Source organism: Solanum stenotomum, chromosome 10, assembly GCF_019186545.1.
Source record: "Solanum stenotomum isolate F172 chromosome 10, ASM1918654v1, whole genome shotgun sequence".
Lineage (NCBI taxonomy): Eukaryota > Viridiplantae > Streptophyta > Magnoliopsida > Solanales > Solanaceae > Solanum > Solanum stenotomum.
Window position 1 is genome coordinate 50,508,544 of NC_064291.1, and position 23,931 is coordinate 50,532,474.

Here is a 23,931-nt window from a genome sequence, read left to right on the forward strand (position 1 = left end):
GGAACCGGTAACGGACCGGAACCGGAACCGGAACCTCCCGGTTCCGTTGCCACCCTTAGATATGGTAGTGGTGAAGGAGGTGGATCAGGACATGGTGGTGGTGGCTATGCCCCTTGAAAACTTTTTCTCTTCACAATTTGCAAACACTATATGATTTCCTATTCTTATCTACAATACTATTAAAAAATAACATGATCAAATTGTGATAAGAGGTCTATTGCATGAAAGCAAATTAAAATTGTTGCAGCAAGAGAAATGCTCTTAAGCTATATGTGTACACTTGTTTTTTATATTCTAATGTAAGAAAGATGTCTAAACAATGATGTCTTGCACAATATATTTGGTGCATTTAATGTAAGAAAATGGCTTGGCAAATTCCTGCGTACGTTCTCCAGACATTGCATGCATGCGTGCTTTATTATACAGTTCACTATACTATCACTATTAAGTCATGTACTATATGTCATCACATTTGTGAGTTATAAGAACTCCTCATTAAGGATGAATTGGAATGACTAAAGTTAAATTGTGTTCTAATGTATAAATATGTGTGTCTCGGTAGGAAAGATATCATCGGAATATAGCACAAGAAGCCTTTTCTTGCTGCCATGAGGTCGGAGATTTAATTCACGTAGACCCTGCCTTATTTATTTAAAAGCAAAAATATTACGAGGGGACAAAGAACCAAAACCTCCAAAGCAAAAAACCATAATACAACTTATCCTTACATCTATGAAGCACATTACGCAAAACAAAGTAAAATGATTTGCACCACAATCTGCTAAATGTGTTGTGCAGCACAAAAGCAGATTGCTTACTCTGTTACTCATGTATAGATTTTGATTTTTTTAATAACTGTGGTACTATTCCGCAACTCAATTTATTCTATAAGATATCTATCATTTTTCATCAAGAAATATAAGATAACTTTCTCCACCAATAATAAAACAGATAGAAAGAAATCACCTAATATTTGCCGTACAAAATTTAGTTCAGTGCTTTTTTTGTTAGAAAAAATAGTTCGATAATCTAATTTCTCTATAATTAAACTAAAAGCTCAGTGAATTTCTATGTAACTAACTTGCACTTGTATAATCTTCTACAAGCACACAAAGAAAAAAGAGTAAAAAACGCTTCCCTGCATTAAGTTGTGTCAGAGGCAAACTCAAAATTTGAAGACTCCGATTGCATCATTATTATCTTAATTTAGGCATTACCAAAATTTTTAATAACAATTAACGGATACTATTGTATTAGATTGGTTACAAATGACTTCAACAATAGTGAATATATTAAATATAAATACGAGCTCTAAACTCAAACGTAACCCTGATCTTGTGGGCGGATATGTGTTGGCTTGTACCAGAGATACCAAGTGCCCTTCTATGCTTTCTATGCGATTGTTACTTATATTTAATTTCTGTCAATTTCTTAAGATAGATATATAAATATATATTTATTTTTTTTCAAAGTTAATGATTACACATGCATCCACCTATATATGTGAGTCTGCCTCTGGCTGCAACTATTATGCGACGACATGTTTTCATTTTTTGTCCATCTCAAAGAAGAATTTAATTTTAAAATTTTGATTTTACTCTTAATTATATGACTTTATAGTCACAAAAAATGTTTATGGTATATTTTATAGTAGCACACAAATTTTAATGTCTTCCTTTCATTTTTAAACGTCGTACTCAATCAAATATGCTCCTGTAATTAAAATCGGACCAAAGTAGTGCCAGCAGCCTTTGCTACAGTTAGTTACCTAAGCATTCACATTTAGCAATCTCATAATCGAATATTCAAAACGCACAACTTTATATTGGTGAATGTAATCGAAATCATTCCAATTTTATAACGTAAAAAGTTTAAGCTAAACTTTTATACAAGTACGTTTTTATTTATTTAATTATGTATTTAACATAGCCCTCATGGGCCCATCACAAGAAAATTGGTTTTCATAGTAAGTGTTGGTGAGACTCGAATTCAACACCTATTATATATTCTCTGTCCACACTTTTCGTTTTTCGAGAGTCAAACAGTTAAAGTTTAATGGACAATTTGCTCATGCATGGAATCTTCAAAAATTTTAAAATGAAATTTATATATTTGTAAACTATATAAAAAGTATTATAAGTCACAATGATTGATAATTCAAAATGTTTAAAAGATCTATGAAAAACTTACTATAAAAAATAGACTTGTTTGAATCTCAAAATTCAAAAGGTGTCATATAAAATGAGACGGAAGGAGTATTATATTATGATATCACGAATAAAAAAGAAAGCATTTACAAAAAGAAGTCTGTTTATGTAATGGATAGAATTTGTTCAGTATACAGATTGAATGCGGGATACAGCAAAAGCACACTAACGAGACTTAGAATTGATATGAAATTAAACCAATTAAGCATGTGACATAGTGTTGGTGAATTATAATGGACCACTTAGCTTGTAGGGCTCTTTTATATGTGCTTTTTGTATAGACGCGCTTTTATTAGCTTCCGAAAAATCTATAAATAGCGTTCATCAATCCATGCAATATTATTCATATTCAACTAATATCCATTACAATGGCGAAGAGTAGTACTAGAGTTTTTAATATAGTTTTCTTTGTTTTATTGAGTATAGGAATATGTTCAGCTGCAAGAACACTCATCGGTCTTGATGTTGGTGTTGGGGCGAAAGTTGGTGCTTATGCTGGTGGTGGTGGAGGAGGTTCTGGTGGAGGTAGTGGAAGTGGAGTTGTAGCTGGGGACCATGGTGGTTATGCTGGTGGAAGTGGTAGTGGTGAAGGTGGTGGAAGTGGATATGGTGCTGGAGGAGCACCAGGAGGTGGATACGGAGGTGGAGGTGGTGGAGGTAGTGGTGGTGGTGGCGGTGGTGGTAGTGCTGGTGGAGCACATGGTGGTGGATCTGGTGCAGGTGAAGGAGGAGGAAGTGGTGGTGGATATGGTGCTGGTGGGGCATCAGGCGGTGGATACGGTGGTGGAGGTGGTGGTGGTGGCGGTGGAGCGACTGCTGGTGGAGCACATGGTGGTGGATCGGGTTCAGGAGAAGGAGGTGGAAGTGGTGGCGGATATGGTGCTGGTGGGGCACCAGGCGGTGGATATGGTGGTGGAGGCGGACAAGGAGGTGGTGGTGGAGGTGGTTCAGCATCAAGTGGAGCTGGTGGAACGTCAGGTGGTGGATATGGAGGCGGTGAAGGTGGTGGTGGTGGTGCAGGCGGAGCTCATGGAGCAGGAGGCGGCGGCAGTGGAGGTGGAGCAGGCGGTGGAGGAGCCTATGCAGGTGGTGAAGGGGGTGGACATGCTGGTGGATATGGTGGTGGTGAAGGCGGTGGATCCGGACATGGTGGTGGTGGTGGCGGCTATGCTCCTTGAAAACTTATTATCTTCACAATTTGCAAACACTATAGGATTTCCTATTCTTAATTAATATCTATACTATTAAAAATAACATGATCAAATTGTGGTAAGAATATGTGCAATTTATGAAAGCAAATTATTAAAAATGTTGCAGCAAGAAAAGTGCTCTTAATCTATATTTATGCACGCTTGCTTTAATTTTTTCAAATATCAATCGCAAGGAATATGTGTAAACAAAGGTGTCTTGTGCAATTTGGTGCATATAATGTAAGAAAATGCTTCGGCAAATTCCTGTGTACGTTCTCTAGTATACATTGCATGCATGATGCTATATACAGTACTGGTATTTCATTGGACCTCTTAAACGACTAAGTAAAGAAAGAACCAAGTGGAAAAAAAAAATCGTTCCTATTAATTTGTTTCTCTAGTTCTGACTTAACACGAACTTTAAAAAATAACGAATATTTTTTAATCTTATAATCTTAAACTAAAGATATATAAAATATTAAAATATTTTTTAATTTTATGGTTTTAAACATGTCATATGAAAAACAAGAAGTATAGAGATACCAAAACAGGAAAGATCTAGACATTTTTTTTAAACAAATTAAAAAATAAAATAAGACAAATAAATTAAAACAGAGTAGGTATATTTAACCGTCCATGCTACTAAGGAAACAAAAACTACGCACTACAGAATGATTCATATGATGGTTAATTTACTTATCATGTATAAAATAGAAGTATCTGGACAACGAATTATTCCAACTAAAACTATGCTTGTTATTAGGCTCTTTTAAGGTTAATTATGAATTATGAATATAAATTACAACTAAGGGACAATAATCTGTCCTCAATTCTCATAGTCCAGTTGTAACAAGAAGCAAAGAATTATAATTTTGGTGGACAACATAGAGATGCCTCCTTGGCGTGTCTCTCTCACGCAAAGGCAGATAATAGCTTTACGGTATCGGATTTATTTGAATTTAGTATTTGTTATGTGAAGTATAGATTTATTTATAAATATTTAGTAAATTAGAACAAATATTAAATATGAGTTCATAATTTAAAAACTAATATGTTCAATATAGGCAAAAAAATATCACGCAGGTGATTTCTTTTATTATCATTTGTCAAAGTTTGAGTGGACAAAGTTTCTTGTATTTGTCTGTGACTTGAGAAATAACAGGTACTTCGATAAATTAGTTTAATGCACACAATTTGTTCTTAATATCATCATTATATCACGCTTATAAGAATATGATATGAAATAAGGAAAATGGTTTAGGCGGGCAAATATAAAAAGGATACTGCAAGTATGTATATTATCTTCGATTTCTGCCTTCACTCATGATGTTTTTTGCTGGATTAATGTGCTATTGTTCTTTCTTGTGTTTGTTGTGTGATCTTTTAATTCCAATTATATCACGTAAATTGAGACAGAGGAATAAGATGCTACTTAATTAAGAACATCAAAAGAATTCTCTCGTAGCCATTAAGGATATGAATTAAGTTAAGTTAATCTCTACTTCTTACACCTTAAATTAAGAGTCCGGATTATCACTAATGTATACAATTGATCCTCACTAAACGAATAATGTACAATAGCGTGGCGGAGTATATTCTAGCTAGTTGAACATCATATAAATCACCTACAAAGTGTGAAAACGTTTTGGATTTTATATACTGATGAAATTCATCATGAAGATTAGGACTTACGATAGACGCATTTGGGTACGTGTGACTGTCTGTGTGAACTGATGATCAAGTATCTGTGGATGCCAGCAAAAGCACACGTACACTCGATTAGTGCAAATTAAATTACTCCTTCCGTTTTGTTTTGTTGTGGCATTTTTCGAATTTCGAGATACAAATAAGTTTATTTTTTACTATAAATTTTCATAAATCTTTTAAACATTTTGAATTATCAATTATTGTGACTTATAGCACTCTTTACCTAGTTTACAAATATATAAATTTCATTTTTAAAAATTTGAAGATTTCAGGATGTGATGTCTATATAGAAAGATGTCTTGTGAAATTATGCAAATTAATTTTTCTCATATTATTTCATTGGAAAATAATACTTACATTTTAAATGATTGAGGGAGACATATAAATCTTTCAACCACTTGCTACTTTTATCCCTTCAATGGGAGTTGCAAAATGCACCAATACAAAAGATAAGAACATCACATAAATGGGCTAGTTAGAGATATCTAATTAGTGGCAAACTGGCAATAAAAATAATTTAGCGGTAACATTATATTTAGCTACAATTGATTTCCCTTGATTTAATGTCATTGTATTCAAAATCACTAAAATCTTTATTGATATTTACCTAGAATAACAATTATAAATACGCATATTTATTATTACTGTTAAATATAATATAACAACAATTATATTATTGTTGTTAAATTTATTTGTGGTAATAATGGCGCCCTCAAAAAAAAAAAAAAAGTAATGTTTGATTGATACATGAAATTTGTAAATGTATATATAACACACTACGAATTAATAATCTTGAAGGGAAGTCCTAATTAATACATGAAATTTGTAAATGTATATATAACACAACTAGAGATTGAACTCAACTTCGATACAACATGTAAAAACAAAATCAAAAAATTGTTTTATTCTAATTTGAACTTTTTTTTGCTGGCATCTTATAAAAAAAATTATTTTGTTAATCTTTGTGTCTGATCAAGCATGATCATTTAAAATTAAAACAGACGAATTTGTATTTAGTAAAAGATTTATAACAATTTGAATTGGATTAATATTGGATAAATAACTTCATTATCATCAAAGTCATGTGCATTGGACTGTTAATGGCAGTGATAATCAAAGTTGTGGATGACAGCAAAAGCACACTACTGTAGTCTACTAGCTAGTGCAATAAGTAATACTTTCCGTTTATCCAACATCTTTCTTTTTTTAGTTCGTCTAAGAAAAACTTTATTTTTATTTTTAAAATTATAAGAATCAAAAATCTTATTTAATTTTGTATCATGTTAAAATAGGACGAACAACTTGAAACAGAAAGAGCATATATATCATTTTCATCCTAATTCCCTTTATTCCACTTTTGTTGTGTATTTTTGTGGATATTGCGATAGTGGGGGAAGCAAAAAATTCTTCTTGCATGTGCTTCAACCACTCTTTGCTCATTGACACGCTTCTGGACCATCATCCAACCACAACATGCTTGTTGGGAGAATGTCTATATATAGAGGCGTAATTGTTTACATATCATAACCAAAATTGTGGGATTCACAAAACATTCTTCAATGGCTAATCATAAGGTTTCTATTGTGTTTTTCTTTATGTTAGTTAGTGTAACCATATGTTATGCTTCTTCTAGAGCTCTCCTCAATCTAGAGGGAGGTCTTGGCTACAATGTGGGTGGCACCGTTGGCTATGGTGCAGGGCATGGTGGTGGTTCAGGAGGCGGTTATGGGGGTGGTGGAGCTGGGGGATATGGCGGTGGTGGAGGTGGAGGTTCTGGAGGTGGTGGTGGTTATGAAGGTGTAGTTAATCATGGTGGATATGGTGGTGGTGGTGAAGGTGGTGGTAGTGGTGGAGGTAGTGGCGGCTATGCACCTGGTGGAGAGCATGGAGGAGGATATGGAGGAGGTGGTGGTGGTGGACATGGTGGAGGAGGGGGTTATGGTGGTGGTGGTGATCATGATATAGGATATGGAGGAGGAGGAGGAACAGGAAGTGGTGGTGGATATGGTGGAGGCGCAGAACATGGAGGTGCATATGGTGGTGGTGGAGGAGGAGGAACAGGAAGTGGTGGTGGATACGGTGGAGGTGTAGAACATGGAGGTGCATATGGTGGTGGAGGAGGAGGAGGAACAGGAAGTGGTGGTGGATATGGTGGAGGTGTAGAACATGGAGGTGCATATGGTGGTGGAGGAGGAGGTGGAAGTGGTAGTGGTGGTGGATATGGTGCGGGAGGGGTTCCAGGGGGCGGTTATGGAGGTGGAGAAGGAGGAGGAAGTGGTGGTGGCTATGGAGGAGAAGGAAGTTTACCTGGTAGTGGATATGGAGGGGGAGGTGGTCATGGAGGAGGTTATGGTTCAGGAGGAGCTGGTGGTGGTGGATATGGAAGCGGTGGAGGTGCAGGTGGTGGCGCAGGAGGAGCTTACGGAGGTGGACATGCTGGTGGTGAATCAGGAGGTGGATATGGAGGAGGTGGTGGAAGTGGTGGAGGAGGTGGCCATGGTGGCTACATTCCTTGAACTTTCATAACTCGTATGGTCTTAATGCATGCATGCATGCAATCCCCTTAGTACTACACTACTACTGAAGTAGTGTTAATTACTATATGTACTTCAATTGTTATTATCCTTAATATGTAATAATGATATTAAAAGTATATAAGAATCAATATTTGATTTTCATCATCTATAATTTTTTCTTTAATCTTCATTGAACAACAATTACTACTGGTAGCAATGGTAGATTACAACAAAGTTCTCTTCCAATGTTCAGTAACCACCAATTTAGACAGTCCCTGATATTTTGGTCACTCCAGCGCACTACAACAAAAATAGATTTTAGCGGGCAATAAATATGTATATTATTATCTCCATCCACTTTTAATTGTCATAGTTCCTTTTTTAAAGTCAAACTATAAAAACTTTGACTAACATTTTACGATGTATTTTTTAATCATATTGATACGCAAAAAATTGCAATTTATAATACTTTGCGTATAGTTTTTTAATATTTAAATTTTTTGTTTAAAATATCGAATTAATGTAATCTAATTTAACTTTAAAAATTAGTCAAATAGATTTTCGAAAAGTGCAACATGATAAATAAAAATAGACGGAGGGAGTAACAAAAAAAAAAGGTAAACTTTTTATCGTTCTTAGTTAATTGTTATTAAATCCAATGTCGTTATAAACTTTAGGAGCATTTACAAAGAGTGCTAAAATGTAATTGTTACTATTAATTGCCGCTAAAAATATATATTTAATAGTAATTTAACTATTGTCGTTAAATAATTGTTGTTAAATATCATTTTTAGTGGTGGGCTATGCATCACATCCTTTACCAATAAAATGCAAATGAAATTTTGATGATCTTATTGTTATTGGAAAAAGAATTGGTCCCCTAGTAGGTGGCTGAGATGAGTGTGAGCACATATGACATATATATGAGATATTGTAAACGCAATAAGTGAGGTGAAGCTATCAAACTCTCCATTTTGCCACTTTCTTTTTGCACTTTTTTGTCATAGTCAGAAAGTGCAGTTATCTTTTTTTTCACATATAGTAAAGTTAAGATCCTAGAAAAACTGATCTTCAAGCTATTTTCATTAGGTATGATCATACTCCATAGGAGTTGAATGATACCTTGCCATTGTTTTTTTAAATGGATATGAAAAGAGCTAAAACGATACTTATCTTGATAAAGAAAAAGTATTTTGCAAGTTGATGAAACAGATCATGGCACTTCTTTGCTAGTTGCATCCTTAATTTGTTATGTCCTCTGTCGCTTTTACTTGCTATATTTCGTTTTTCGAGAGTTAATCGTATAAATTTTGATCAATATTTTAAGATATACTTTTTTATCATATTAATATGAGAAGGATTGCAACTTATAGTATTTTTTCATATTCGAACATCTAAAGTTTAAATTTAAAATATTGAATTAGTCTATTTCAATTTTGCTCGAAGATTAATAAGTCAAATTGATTCTCATGAAGTAAAATATGACAAGTAAAATTGAACGAAGGGTGTAATAAATTAAAGTTGTTTAACTTTTGTTGGCTCTAATTCTGAAGTACAATGTTAAGTTAACAAAGATAATTACTACTTAATAATAAAATCACAAAAGAAAGAAAATGGGAGAAATATAATTGAATTTATTATAATATATAGTAGCAAAAGTGCTAGTAATATTGACTCTTGAAGATGCTGCATTCTTTAAATTTTTGCTGTTTACAACGGATATATGGAGTAGAATAACGTTATTCAATTTCTTAATAGCTTATTTAAACCTTATAGTAAATTATTTATTAATATTATTGTAAGACAGCAAAATGCTCAATTTTCTCTGGAATTTTTCAAGTTTTGACACAATTTGGCTTGAAAAAATTAATAATTTGTCCAGAAATCATAGGTTTTGTGACCATTGAAGGTGCAGGGGATTTGGTATTTTTCTGAGACTTTGCTTTGATCATCATATCCACCTCTCCATCTTCGTTTATTAAAACCATGTCATATATTGGTAGTTTCTCTGCATAGTATTCTATATTCTTCTTGTCATGGTGCCTGCAATATCGACCGTATAAAAAATATTAACATAATCGCCAAGTCACATGTAATTAATATATATTCATATTACTTGATTCATGTTTGATCTGACATATCTTTTTAAAAAGTTTTAATTAGAGGTATATTTTACTGAAGGTAATACAACTCGTCTAATTGGTAAAAATATCATGTAAAATGAAATATTTATTTTTGATATAAGAGTCGAGTAAAATGAAACGGAGGGAATAATACCTGTCGAATACTACTAGAGTAGGTTGAAGGGTAGTGATTAGATCCACCACGAGAGATTTTAGTGGATGGCCCATCTCTGTTCTGATTTTTGGTTCTACCTAAATTAATTTTGATAAATCAGAAAATAATTATTGAAGAAGAAATCATTTAAACAAGATTTATATGATTATTATTTAAGAGAGCTGAAGTCAATACCCCATATTTTTCACAAAGATCAATTAGATATTGAACTTTGTGATACTTAGCATAATCAGTACTTCTCCATTGATCACTTCTCTCTCTAATCATTGTAAGTTCTTGAAAATCCACGCTCCAGATGTCCGACCATGTCTTGGCGGAGACTGTAAAATTAAGAACATAAGTAAGTATATATCTTAAATATATAATGATCATCTTAGGTAGGTGATAAAATTAGTCCATGAGAAGATGACGCGAGGAATATTGAAATGATTAAACATGGAAGTATATATATACGAGGAATATTGAGCCAGGGCATTATGCCAATAATGGTAACACTGCAACATGATTTCAAGGCAACATTTTTGAGTGGCCATTCAAGTGATTCAATGGAGAATTCTTTCAATGCATTCATCACTATAACTACATGTTCGGGAACATCTTCTTCTCCTGTTTTCTTGCAAAAATTCCTCTCTTCTTTATCACCAGACATAATCTCAATGTAATTATTTGTGAAGGAGAAAAGAAGGGATTTGCTCAAGGCATTTCACTTACTTATATATAGGACAAGTTTTGAGGAGCTCAAAACAATTTGTTCGATATTAACAAGAAAAAGAATTTATGTAACCTAGGATGTGATGTACAAGAACAAAATACAATGAAGCCAAAAAAAGTTGCCTGGTTTGTGATGATTGAAGATGCTTCAATCCAAACGTTTTTTTTAGACAACCTCAAAGTTAACACTCAACTAAGCACATAAAATAACTAGTATCTATATTTTAATTGCATAGTCCTGTAAATATTTTGTACTTTTTACGAAACTAGTAAATTAATAAATGAATAGAAGCATTGATATTTACTATGCACTAAAGTTCGGTGTATATAATAAAAAATTCAAACTACAAAAGCTCTCCAAGTTGTTGGGTATATGCGAGTAATTATAATTCTCAACAATGAGAATATAATATTAAATCTTTACTCTGCACTATACAATGGAACTCTGAAATACGAACAACAAAACAGCTGAACATCTATAAAACTAACACGGAGCCATGTTTGTTGGAGGATACAAGATGCCTAGAGCTTGGTATCAGCGTTTCCATTAACAAATTACTACTAGTATTTTCTCATAGCTTATCTCATGCTGCCAGCCATTACAGGACGCATCGTAGAGCCAATGCTAGACCTTCGGCGACTGGTGGGATTACTGTCATCTCTAGTTGGAGATACTTCCATTCCTCTCCTCCTCTTATTAGCAGAACCTTCACTGCGCGAACCCTGCATAGCAGCTAGTAATTGCTGGGCTCTAGACCCAGGCATGTTTTTCTTTATCAGAGAGCACGCCTGCTTTCTTTCCATGTCCTGCTCTAGGTCTTTCTGCAGTTGCTTTTTGCAAGAAACCTGGCCTACCGTTCTTAGATGACCACAAGGAATATGGTAATCGTTATCTGCAAATGAAAACCAATGATTTAGCACCAGCTTCTCTATATTCACTATAAGCAACAAAGTTGACAATAACATAGAAAAGGAAGATACCTGGGGGGTCTTCTCTGTATATCTCTGGGCTTGGAGATCTAGGTGGTGTGTCGGGTGTGATATATAAAGTTCTGCTGGTAGAACCAGGGGTCAGAGTACTGCAGTTTTCTTTGAGTACTGGAACACTAGAAACTGATTTAGACAAATCTTTGAGAACTGAAGGTGAAGACACTTTATCCACTTCACGTGACTTGGAATCCAGAATATTACTTGCACCTAGTGGTGGTCTAGGAGTAGACATCATCTGCACATTTTCCGTTCCGTCACTATCATGAACCTTGTTGAGAGAACTGGGAGATGACTTATTTGCAGCATCATTGGATTCTTTGACACAGAAAGCTTGGGCATTCGGCAGAAGCGGAGAAGGAACACAGACAGCATCTGTATTCTCTAAAACCGATTTGGGAGAAGTACTCCGTATTGACGGATCTATAAAAGGCTTTTGCCCTTCAATAAAATCTGAAAACCAAGGGGTGCCCCTCTTTGCATAAAATAGAACATATGCTTCCTGTGATAAAACATAATCTTCTCGAACACGAACAACCTATCAAGTTGAAACAAATATAGAATCAGTTCATCATAAACGCTTGTTTTACCCCCCCCCCCCTTTTTTTCCAGGGGAACTGCAGGTTACCATATAACAAAAATAAGCAAAGATGTAATGATGTTTAATTGGTACAAAAACAAGATGGTTACAAAGTTAGAAATAAACAGAATATTAGGAAACTTGAGAAAACTGATTAATCCTACACTTAACCATAAAAAAGAATAGAGAACTTTGTTTGTAGTATATACCTTTGAGTCATCAAATTTGTACCATTCATTTGGAGCAGAACGAATGAAGCTGTAATAGTGCCCAGAACAATATGAAAATCCTATATGCACTATAACTGCATAAAGATCATACTTCATTTCTTCCTGTGCACAAGAAAAAAAATTCAAAATCATTTCCAGTTTCAGAGATAAAGCAAACAAAAGAAGGATCTTAAATAGAAATTAAGTGAAATTCTGTATACAGTATTAACCCTGCTTAGACCCCATATCATATCTTACATAAACAAAGGAGTAAATTTCATTACACAAATACAAGTCTCTAGAGCTATCAGCAAATTCTATACCAAAACTACATTGTAAGAATCCCAGAACTAGCAGCTACTAGAACTTACACGGGAAAAGTTTAACTCAAAAACTATTACTCTACTTCTAAGCAATAGTAATTACTCTTCATCATGTTCTCTACCAGTAAAATTTCACTTTATTTCATATCTTCCATCTCCTAAAACTAAAAGAACCTCTGCAACACTAGGTCCTAACATAGACTCAGAGGAGTAACAGGAACTCACATTATCAGTTTGGTTATCAGCATAAGCATGCAAGTCCAATTCAAGAGGAAACGAAACATATTTGTCAATCTTCTCAACAAGAGAACCATCTGTTTTGAATCTCTTTAAATGAAGGGCCGCTACCGAGGGAGCCTTATCAAGTACAAGCTGCTTCTCAATGGAGACTTGCTCCTGGCATTTTTCACATGTAAACTTTGTTTCAGAGTCCTCAATTTTCTCAACCTTTGTGAATGACTCTAGAGCTGTGTCCACACTGTCGACATCTTCAATCTCTAAACTCAGATCTATTAGAGTCTCATATGTGTCAGAACAATGGCCACAATTACAACACCGCAACTGCAATTTCAGAAAGGCATTTGTAAAGTATTAATTCCACATTTGTATTTAAGAATGAAGACCATAGCATATATGTGAATGCAATTTTAAAATACAAGGCATAAAAAAATGACTAGTTTTCGATTCTTACTTTGCTAACTAAACGACCTCCAAAAGCCTGCTTCACAATGTTGTCAGTCTCTAAAGTTTGGCAGTCTTTTGGTCTTGATTCATCACAACATCTTTCAAGTTTATCCAGGAAACACTGTAGAAACTCGTGAGCATCTTCCTGTTGGAACCGATGGAAAGTAGAAGAAAAATCTGTTTTTTCACAAAGTTAAGGATGACAGTGAAACAACAGCTACAGATTTGCAAGCAAAGCAATGAATTTATTCAACCTTCATACCTAGCTGGCATGTCTCGATAGAATCTTGAAATTGATAAATAATTATTTAAAAAGATAATAAGTAACACTTTTAATTCCACAGTTATTGGTAAATTTTAATTTTGATCCTTGTGATATTTGACTTAGCACATTTAACCTTTAATTAATTGAAATTTGTAATTTAATCACTTTACAATGAAAGTATGTTATAGTTGAACTATTTTACCATCAAATATGAAGTAAAAACACACATTTATCATAACATGTGGGTAATAACTATGATAAATGTGTGAATATTCACTAGCAAAGGGATCAAAAGTACACAATTAAATGTGCTTACTCAAATATCACAAGGACCAAAATTAATATTTTTACCTTCAATCAAACAAAATATGTGTATAAAATGATAATATTATCCCAAAAATCACAAACAATGAATTTGAAAGGATACAGTTCAAGTTGTTAACAAACTTCCAGGGAGAGACTACACCAGCCTCAGAAAACAGTGAAGCATCAATTAGCTTTCTCAGCGCACAAATTACACAGAACCCCTTCAGGTAACCTGCAATTGTTACATGGACATATTGCTAATCAACCTCAAGAATAGAAAGAGAACGAAAGATGATATTTTCTCCACCAGACAAGATTAATACGACCACACACACTAACGTAACTTAAAGTGTTTGGAGTACGAGGATCGAACTATTCAGTTTTTCATTCTTCATTTGAACATAGATTCTCTTATTTTTTCAAAAATAAAAATTTACAAATCTATTACAAGTCAAAACTTTTTATGAATGATAATAGAGAAATATAAAATGGAACAGAGAGGTTAATTCTTACTAGTACATGGTGTGGCGTGATCAATCGACTGAAGGCCCTGAATCAGAGGTACTGTGTGCATGAACGATTGCAAAACCGCGTTTAGAAAGCACGTATTGCCTAAATTAGCAAGCCCTGCACCCTGATAATAATCCAAAAAAAAAATCAACAAAAAAACAAAAGTACCAAAATCTCATTTAACATATGTCCTACAGTAAAAAAATAGAGCGATTCATGAAGCTTGAAGACTAATACCTGCATAAACTTAGCTTCCTCGTCTCTATACGAATTCCACTGAGACTCAACCGTCGCCAATTTCTCAGTTTCAACTTTATTTTCCGAAGAGCCGTCCGTCCAATCGAAAGGCGATGGCTCATCCTCGGGCTCAGCATCAGTCGGTTGTGAATCCAAAGGCTTGTAGTCGGTGATTTTACCCCAAGGTTGACCCCAACGGCTACAATAAACTGGAGCAGAGTATGTGCGAACAGGTGACGCATCCAATTCTTCTTCCTCCATACATAACTCCTCCGATTCGTTCAGACCGGCTGAATTTTCAGTATTCGGTAGATTCCGATCAGCAGAAATTGGGGAAGACCTATCTAGGGTTTCGTCAGAACTTACAAAATCAACCGGATTAGAACCGGTTTCTAGGGTTTTTGAGCAAAGCGTTTCCATTGAAATGTTGAGAAAAACGTATGTAAGAGTTGACTTCTGGAGGAAGGAAAGCTGAAATTGGTTTTCTAGGGTTTTGAATTTGGGAGTTTTTGCAAGTTTAAAGGTTTTGAAGAATGGAGGGAAAGGGGAAGAAGAGGGAAAAGGTTGAATATGAAAATTGGGGAAAATTGGGAAGTGAAATCTAGAGGAATTATTCAGATTAATGGAGAGTTTTGAAATGGGAGGGAAAAATCAGCCGCCATTTTGGATTTTTCAAGAGTGTTTTTCAATTAGGAAGGAGCCAAATGTATATACAGCGCGTAAGTGTTAAAAACAATTACCAAAAGTTAACATATTCATGGAATCTCACAAAATATGTATGAGTTTAATTTTATTAAAAAAAAAAACTTATTTCGTGTAAGTTAATAGGAGTATTATTTTATCTACCTATATGGAATAAACTAGTTTAAGAATTAGAATTTCGGGATTATAATCTTAGAGTAATTTAGTCTACAAATCAAGAGTGGATCTACATATCGCCTTTCGGATGCTCGAGCTTCGACGTAAAATTGTTTATATAAAATAATTTCTTTAAAACTAACTATATTAAACGTTCAGCACTCGTGAACTAATCTCCTAATGGATGTACTTTGGTTTAGTAACTAGTTTGAAGCATTTCTTATACGTTTTATGAATTTCGCGTGAGATGACAAAATCAAAAAGTCATGTCCGATCACTTTTCTTATTCTTCTTAAGAAATTTTGGCTATTTGGTTAAGAAAACCTTTTTTAATTCAAAAACTGAGTTTGTTTTTTTAATAGTAGTATTAATCTTATTTTTTCTTATTAAACATCGCGTGTAAATAATCGTGGACTTATACTATGTGATTTATAGTAATTTTATATTAAAGAGAAGTGAATACCCATAAACCGAGAATCGTAGATACCCTATAAACCAAACCAAACTGATCCTTAGCTTGTGAGACGTTAGTTTGTCCTAATTTTTTAATTAAAAAATGTTATTATTATGAAATATACTATTATCTGGATGTCCACTAAATATAATCTCCCCACTACTTATATCATTATGTTCCAGTTCTGCCATGACCTCAAATTCTTAATGCTACATCTCCCACGTCCTCCGTGATCTTTCCCCTTAATCATGTTTATGACATTCTCTTTGTTCACCTCTATGTAATCCTATAAATAAAAGATGGGAAGTCATATTATTCACACACTTGAACATATTGTTATTACTCCTACACGCTCTTTAATAGAAGAAAGCTTGTTTAATCTACAAATTTTGAGTAACTTAGAACAATGATTTCAGCAGCAAGTTTTAGAACTCATAAATTTCAAATCGTGGGTCAGGCTTTGAAAATGCTATGCTGAAAGAAAAGTAAAGAGACCATATTCTACTTTTTGCACACAACAAAGAAAACAGTTTTTGCTAGATTACAAGTCGGTGATTTCTATTTCAACTCTAACAGCAGCACATAACACAGCAAAATATTCGACTCACAAACATCTATGAGCTTTAAGGCAAGTAAAAGTGTAAAAGGCAACCAAAAAAACACATTACAATAGGAAATTTTAAAAGACGCATCTTTAAGAGCTATAGAATGAGACACCAGCTTCTCAAGAGCCTTAGAATTCTACTTCTTCTGAAAGAATGTCGTACTTTTTTCACCTCTACAAGCAATATTTAGATACTGTCATCTCCATTTCATTTATAACACACAAGAGTCTCTCCTCACAGGATTCTGTCTTGAAGATCAGACATCAAATTGGATGCTAAGGAGGACAGCTTCTTCCCAGTTTCTCCAGCAATATTTTTGATAGACGACATATCCTGTTGTGCCTGGAAGCGTAAAAGGAGACATTTGTAATGAAAATACAATCAACACCTTCATATAGAAACTGGTGAAAAGCATTGCGTATCAAAATTTTCACTATACCTGGAAAGAGATCCTATTAATTAATTCTCCAGCAGTTATTTCATAAGCTGCCCCATCATCTTGACCAAAGAGGTCAGCACTAGAAATGGCGCTTGAACCCTATGAATACAAAGAGGAAAAGAAAGTATGTTTTAGAACCTGAGCTTGGTACTTCAGTTTTCAGATAAACATCAGCTTTACTAGATACAGTCTTCAATCTTGTTTTTAAAGATACACACCAAAGCCAACTTCGTCAATTATGCATTGTAAGCACATTCAAAATCATCATACAAACTACAGTAATAGTTAATAACCTAATTATAACATACTGTTATTAGCTTGCACCAAACAATTGGATTATTGATTATTATAATAATAGCTGAATCCGCTAAACTAAACTCTGCCACTGATCAGATAATAGAAGAATCTAGGGGTTGAATATTTTAGCAGTACACTAGAGAGCTCCACTATTTTTGAGTCATTATAGATGCATTATCTTTACAACTTGTCTGTTATATGATCTGTGAAAGGCTTGTTGGAAGAGAAATGGTAATGGTTTCAAATCTCTTCAACTCCTACCAAAAGTTGGACCTGAGAAGTCTCTGAAATGGTGGTTGTTTTTTTTTGAAAAGGAAATCTCTGAAATGACTTTCAATCGGAAGAGGATTAAATCATGTTTAGGCCTTTTATATCTCTCTTATTGAATTGAGTAGTTAATAACGTATAAGAAAGTTCCTTATGCAGGAGTTTTGAGTATGTGAAGTAATTTTTTTTTAATCTTTGGTTCCTAACTATTGTGACATAATTATTAAGAATATTCATCTGTTGCTTCGTTTTCTTTGTATCTTGATATTTTGTTATCATATTTTCTTACAATCCTGCTTCAAATAACTTCTCTTTCTGAGTTGATGGTCTATCGGAAACACCCTCTCTACCCCGCAAGTACGATCAAAATGATGACATTCATTTATGCTTTAGAAAGGAGAAGGGAAAAAGGCAATTTGCACCACCATCCTTCCCCAAAGATTCGATTAGTGTGCATTGACTTCTACTTTCCTTGGGCGACTTTCTTGCCTTACCAAAAGAATTTCATTTCACTTTTCCAGGAGATTTTTAATAATTAGGAACAGAGAAGAATCTGAAAACGATAATGAGATGTTTAATATAGGACAGCATTAGAGGCAATTCAAGGATTCAATGCTAACTAAAGCAGTAGGTGTACCTATATAAGGGAATATTATATACTTCCCTTGTCCCAAATTTACTAAACTATAACTATATTGATGATTAAAATATAATTCTGACTTCTTTAGTCTTTTGGAACATCAAATTTAATTGGTTTATATCAACTCTATCCTGTTTATTAATGTCTATTCTATTGTTAGTTACACTGTCCTAGTAAAGTCCAATATCACTCTAAAAGATGGTCAAAATAAGCCAAGTAAACTGGGAGGAGGTGTGTTATAACAAGCATACCGAGTATTTCTGAAGAGAAACTGAGGCTTCCTTTGCAGCTTTACTCTGATCACCAAAGAATTGAGCAGATGAAATGGATTTGGCATTAGTAAACTTCTTCCTTGCTTCATCAGTTTCCTCAATCTGATTAGAGTATAACACAAACACATAAGACAAAACATATTAATAGCACTGGATAAAGATCAAGAGGCAGAAAGGAGAAACTTTATGTCACACAAACATCACAAGTAAACAACTGATCTGTCAGGAGCAAAAGAACTGGGAGAGAAAAGGAACATAATCACAAATAGAAACGTCAAAACTAATGATGCAGAAAGAGGAGCAAGAACCTACTTCTAGGCAGTCTAGGAATACCCAAAATGGTTTAACAAGTAAACAAACGCTAGAAACTTGAGGTACCAAGAGTTTAGGATGAAATTTAGTCCTAGCTTGCTTTCCAAAAAGCCAGATATACACTAATTTCTATATAGATAGTCAACCAGAAATTTAGCCAAGGAAGCTGGTGGGAAGGTCAGTGGAACAAGTATGCTCCAGAGCACTTGGGAATCTCATAAATAAAAATAATAGCTAATGAAGTATCCAAAGCTCCAACAGAACAGGGCATTACTTATTAATGATCCAGGGCACTTCACCAATTTCTAAATAGTTAGTCAATCAAAAAAGGGAAAAAGTACAAATATATCCCCGAACTTTTAAAAATGGTATGTCAATACCCTCCGTCATACTTTTCGTCCATCAGAGCCCTTGCCGTCCAATAATTAGTGCATATTTGCCCCCTCCCACTAACGAAACACTCATTGTGTACACGTGGCGCAATCCTACACCACATCCCGGATTGACCAATCTTTTAACCCAAATTTTAAAAACCCGCCCATTTAACCCAACCCGATTTACCCACAAATAAACTCTCTAAAATCTTAAAGAAAAATCCCTAATACCCATTACAATCGTTCATCTCACAAAGCAAACCCTAACAGTACCTTGAGTGACTCAATTTCTGAATCATCTTTAGGCAAAGGACCAGAGAAGTTGTTACTAAAAGCATCAAGAATGACAAGAGAATCGAGATTTGAAATCCACTTGGGAAATGACCAGAAAAACTGTTCCTGCTAATATCCAAGCTTCTCAAATTACTCAACTTGAAAATCCCAACCGGGAGTTTCTCAGAAAATGAGTTGACTCAAATTCAGCTCAACAAGGTCTGAAAAAACACTAAATTGATTCTCTAAGAAAACCCACCAAGATTTTTCACAGAAAGATCCAATCCAATAATCAAAGCAGAATTTTCATTGCATTTCACACCAGACCAAGAACATGCATAAATTTTATCAGTTGAAATGAGAAGGCAAAATCCAATCTTTTAAACTGTTGGAATTATCAAGAATTTCAGTTTTTAAGCTCAAGAGTCATTGTGTAAAAGGATCAACAGCTAAAACAGGGAAAACAAGAATCAAAAGAAAGAAAAATCAAGAGAGTAGTAGAAGTGATGTACAACGCCTGAAAAAGTTTGTGAGAAAGTAATGGGTATTGGAGCTTTTTCGTTAGATTTTAGAGAGTTTATTGTGGGTAAATCAGGTGGGTTAAATGGGTCATGGGCGGGGTCAATTCGGGTTGTGGCATAGGATTGCGCCACGTGTACACAATGAGTGTTCTGTTAGTGGGAGGGGCAAATGTGCACTAATTATTGGATGGCAAGGACTTTGATGGACGAAAAGTATCACGGAGGGTATTGACATACCATTTTTTAAAGTTCGGGAATATATTTGTCCTTTTAGACCACGAGAAGAAACACAAAGCCATATCAGTTTTAAGTTGCTCACAAATAAGGGGGGGGGAGGATATATTTAGTGCATAAAACTTGTGTAAGCTTGAATTGTCTCAAGTTGGTTCTGGATAGAGCAAAAGAAAATTTGATGCAGTAAGATCCATAACAGGGAACATCAGACCAAGATCTCAATATTTTGAAGGCTTGATACAATAGAAACCAAAGAGAGTCAGAGACACCGCAATGTCCACCTTTCTCCTTCCATTAAACTTGGCAAATAAACAACATACATGACAAATTTCACTTAATAAGCTTTAACAAAATCCTGGATGATAAAGGAAAATAAAAGCTAGGATAAGAACTCACTTGAACTTTTGAAGAATTGGAACTCGTCTTCTTTGTGAAACCACTATCCATCCCATAATCTGAAAAAAAACTGGTGGACTTTGGAGGGGCCACATGGTTAAGAACGCGAGAGCCTCCAGAACTCGTCTCCGCAGGTTGGACATTGTCTGTGTACTCAAAACGAGACGGATATGATGAACCAACAGTTGGTGCATTACTTGCAGCATTGGAGGAGGGAACTTGAACAGGCGGTTCTTCAGGCTTTTGCTCATAGAGACTTTCACTAGACTGTACATGGTGAAGGGTCAATGGATTGGAAACCAAAAATCACTAGAACAAACTTGTTAAAACAGCAGGGATATTTCTTCTTTTTTCTTTGGTGGGGGAGGGTGATGCAGGAATTTCAAAGCATCCAATTTTACACATATGACCAATTTCTCCGTTGCAAGTCTAATATGTACCTTTTTAGTAAGTTTGCGAGCTCCAAGTCCTCCAGACTTCCCAGCTTTCTTCGCAACTGTAGGTTTCTTAAGAAAGGTGGTAACAGCTTGAGAGGCTTTGGGTGAAGCAGTAACCTCGGTTTTTTCGTCCTTCAACGAAGACGTTTCTTTTGGAGGTTCACTAGTCTTAATATCCGGAAATACGTTAGTAGCCTGTGCAGCCTGAGAAGCAACAGGAGTTGCTGGCAAAGCTGCTTCCTCTGCAGTACTTTTAGCAACTTCTTTTGAGAGTAACTGCCTATACAAGTCAGCAGCCCTTGAGGTATACTTGGAGTCAGTCTTGCCTCCATCGTTCCATCCATGCTGCTTGAAAAAAACTTGAGCACGGTTATTTCCACCAAAGTACATCATTTTTAACTGCTCTGGAGACCACGAATCTAAACTTGTCGATCTGCAAGACTTAGCTTCTCAGTAAATGGAAATAGAAATAATAATATGACGGAGCAACAACAGAAGATTACTATTACTCGTGTGACTACATCAACCCCTACTCCCCAACCCTAATATAGTAAAGAAAAAAAGCCTATCATACTGCCACGAACATTTTAACCACCAAACCTAGAATGCTAACAGCTAATCTACTCTCTTCTCCCTTTCATTAACAAAGGATGACCAATGGCTTGAACTGACAGTTGGTTCAAACACCACGGTTATCAACAACTACTACTACTACACCTCAGTCCCAAACAAGTTGGGATCGGCTATATGAATCCTCATTTCTTCATTTAAGAATTGTATCATCATCACAATAAATAAACTAAAACTAAAAAATATGTTATATATTTATATAAATAATACTACTACTAATACTAATAATAGTAATAAATCCAAAAAGAAGGACATGAATTGACATCTCCTTTCCACGTCACTCACTGCTTGCTTTTCTAGCGATCCCAACAAGACAGCAAATATAATATCATATTACCCATGGCCACATCATAATCTGGACAGGTGGAGTAGCCGCAAGTCCCACAACACTAGTTCACATGTGAAAAGTGTTGTGTATGGAATTGTGGGAAATGAGAAGGAGCACCAACTTTGCTCAGTTATTTAAGGAAAAATGCAAAAACAAGCAAAGATCATATCGAAACATTACAAGTTTCCCTGACTATTTGGATGTACTCTCTGGGAGACACTACATTTTCTACTCCATTTTGCCTTGTAACATCATTTGTTTTCTTCTAACTTTATGCTCTTACAGTTTTTAACTTCACCACAAAAGGAACCAGGGTCCATTTTGAGAAAACATAAAGGTATTGTATTAAATTAAATAGCACCAAGCTAGAGTGTCAAAATGTAGTTGTATCACAACTTACAAGTTGTGCGATTCCTGTCACATGTCCAACAAGAAATCTGAATCCCATAGAAATACCAGTTTGCACCGCAAACACTAGCAAAGGTAAAGTTCTTACTTATGGCTAAGTATGTTTTGCCTGTGCCTTCAAAGATTCTGTTGTTCCTTCCTTCTCAGACAGTCCACCAGATAGCTTGGGGTATAGTATTCCAGAATTTGAGGGATTTTTCGGGGAGATATCTCTATCAGTAAGTAAAATAGGACCCCCCCCCCCCCTCATATTCTTCAAAGTACTCGAGACATTGCCCTTATTAGTCTCATATACTACCATTTATTCTTAACTGTGCATAATAAGAAGTTTTAGGGATTGAATGTCATCCTCTGATTTACTTTCCAGAAAATCATGGAGCAATAATCTCCCTGTTTCCCTTTCTTCTTCCACACATCTTGATCTAAATCGTTTTCCCCATGACCCCATCTCCAACAACCTTCCCCCTTACCAATTCCATCGTAGTTAGCCAAACATATTGAGATCCATAAGAACGACCGGGTGGTCGAAATCCTGATACTACGGAAATAGTTGAGAAAAACTAAGGGGTATTTTGAGGAGAACATCAATCTGTGACTGAGATACCGACATTGATGAATCGAACCTATAGCAATGCCGCTCTCCTTGCCCGCTCCATCCGCTCTTAGTCAGCTAACCAAGAATCACAGGAATTTTCCCTTTCATCCGTCCTTTCTGAGATTGGTTTTCACTCCGCTTTAAACGTCTTTTCCCCGCCTGTTCAAGGCACCTTTGTATGAAACTTCTGCGTTGCTATTGGCCCGTCCCTTTTCAATCCATGATAACTATCACAAAATATTGAATCCTCATACTAATCTAGGTAGTCCTCCACTTCTAGTCGAATAGTAAGTAAATCCGTACCCCAGTGCTAGTTGAACGTAAAGTAATGGCTTTTGTGCAACGTCGAAAGGGTCCTGATGTAGTGGGATCGTTTGGATTGTTACAACCTCTAGCAGATGGTTTGAAATTGATTCTAAAAGAACCTATTTCACCAAGTAGTGCTAATTTCTCCCTTTTTAGAATGGCTCCAGTGGCTACATTTATGTTAAGTCTGGTCGCTCGGGCCATTGTACCTTTTGATTATGGTATGGTATTGTCAGATCCGAACATAGGACTACTTTATTTGTTTGCCATATCTTCGCTAGGTGTTTATGGAATTATTATAGCAGGTTGGTCTAGTAATTAGGGGGCGGCTGTTCGGTTGCCTATGATACTAGGACCAATAGGTTCAAAATGGGTTTGTGCCGCAGGTGTTGAACGATCTAATCGCTAACTTGGCTAAGTATGTTTTGCATGTGCCTTCAAAGATTCTGTTGTTCCTTCCTTCTCCGACAGTCCACCAGATAGCTTGGGGTATAGTATTCCAGAATTTGAGGGATTTTTCAGGGAGATATCTCTATCAGCAAGTAAAATAGGACC

The 23,931-nt window shown here is 35.3% G+C and overlaps 4 protein-coding genes across 4 annotated transcripts in view; 2 read left to right on the forward strand and 2 right to left on the reverse strand.

The window, feature by feature from the left end:
- Nucleotides 1-2,549: 2,549 nt before the first annotated feature.
- On the forward strand, nucleotides 2,550-7,785 carry LOC125878387 (glycine-rich cell wall structural protein 1.8-like). The gene is made up of 3 exons (XM_049559631.1): nucleotides 2,550-2,996; nucleotides 3,126-3,152; nucleotides 7,082-7,785. Exons 1-3 carry the CDS (start codon nucleotides 2,576-2,578, stop codon nucleotides 7,618-7,620), a joined length of 987 nt encoding a protein of 328 aa, XP_049415588.1. The 5' UTR covers nucleotides 2,550-2,575; the 3' UTR covers nucleotides 7,621-7,785.
- A 3,138-nt stretch (nucleotides 7,786-10,923) lies between these two features.
- LOC125878378 (ubiquitin carboxyl-terminal hydrolase 20-like) lies at nucleotides 10,924-15,433 on the reverse strand. The gene is made up of 8 exons (XM_049559623.1): nucleotides 14,731-15,433; nucleotides 14,497-14,617; nucleotides 14,105-14,215; nucleotides 13,420-13,589; nucleotides 12,954-13,289; nucleotides 12,406-12,528; nucleotides 11,611-12,154; nucleotides 10,924-11,522 (listed from the first exon to the last, which is right to left on the reverse strand). Exons 1-8 carry the CDS (start codon nucleotides 15,148-15,150, stop codon nucleotides 11,209-11,211), a joined length of 2,139 nt encoding a protein of 712 aa, XP_049415580.1. The 5' UTR covers nucleotides 15,151-15,433; the 3' UTR covers nucleotides 10,924-11,208.
- Nucleotides 15,434-16,579: 1,146 nt separating this feature from the next.
- Nucleotides 16,580-23,931, reverse strand: part of LOC125878381 (probable ADP-ribosylation factor GTPase-activating protein AGD9) — an 8,699-nt gene continuing 1,347 nt past the window's right edge. Inside the window, exons 3-7 of the mRNA XM_049559626.1 lie at nucleotides 21,113-21,542; nucleotides 20,673-20,939; nucleotides 18,542-18,664; nucleotides 17,087-17,185; nucleotides 16,580-16,989 (exon numbers count right to left, since the gene is read on the reverse strand). Of these exons, the coding sequence (XP_049415583.1) occupies nucleotides 16,882-16,989; nucleotides 17,087-17,185; nucleotides 18,542-18,664; nucleotides 20,673-20,939; nucleotides 21,113-21,542 (1,027 nt within the window). The 3' untranslated portion in view covers nucleotides 16,580-16,881. The remainder of the gene's footprint in view (nucleotides 16,990-17,086; nucleotides 17,186-18,541; nucleotides 18,665-20,672; nucleotides 20,940-21,112; nucleotides 21,543-23,931) is intronic.
- LOC125878402 (NADH-ubiquinone oxidoreductase chain 1) lies at nucleotides 23,383-23,774 on the forward strand. Its single transcript, XM_049559649.1, has one exon. The coding sequence runs from the start codon at nucleotides 23,399-23,401 to the stop codon at nucleotides 23,696-23,698; it is 300 nt and encodes a 99-aa protein (XP_049415606.1). The 5' UTR covers nucleotides 23,383-23,398; the 3' UTR covers nucleotides 23,699-23,774.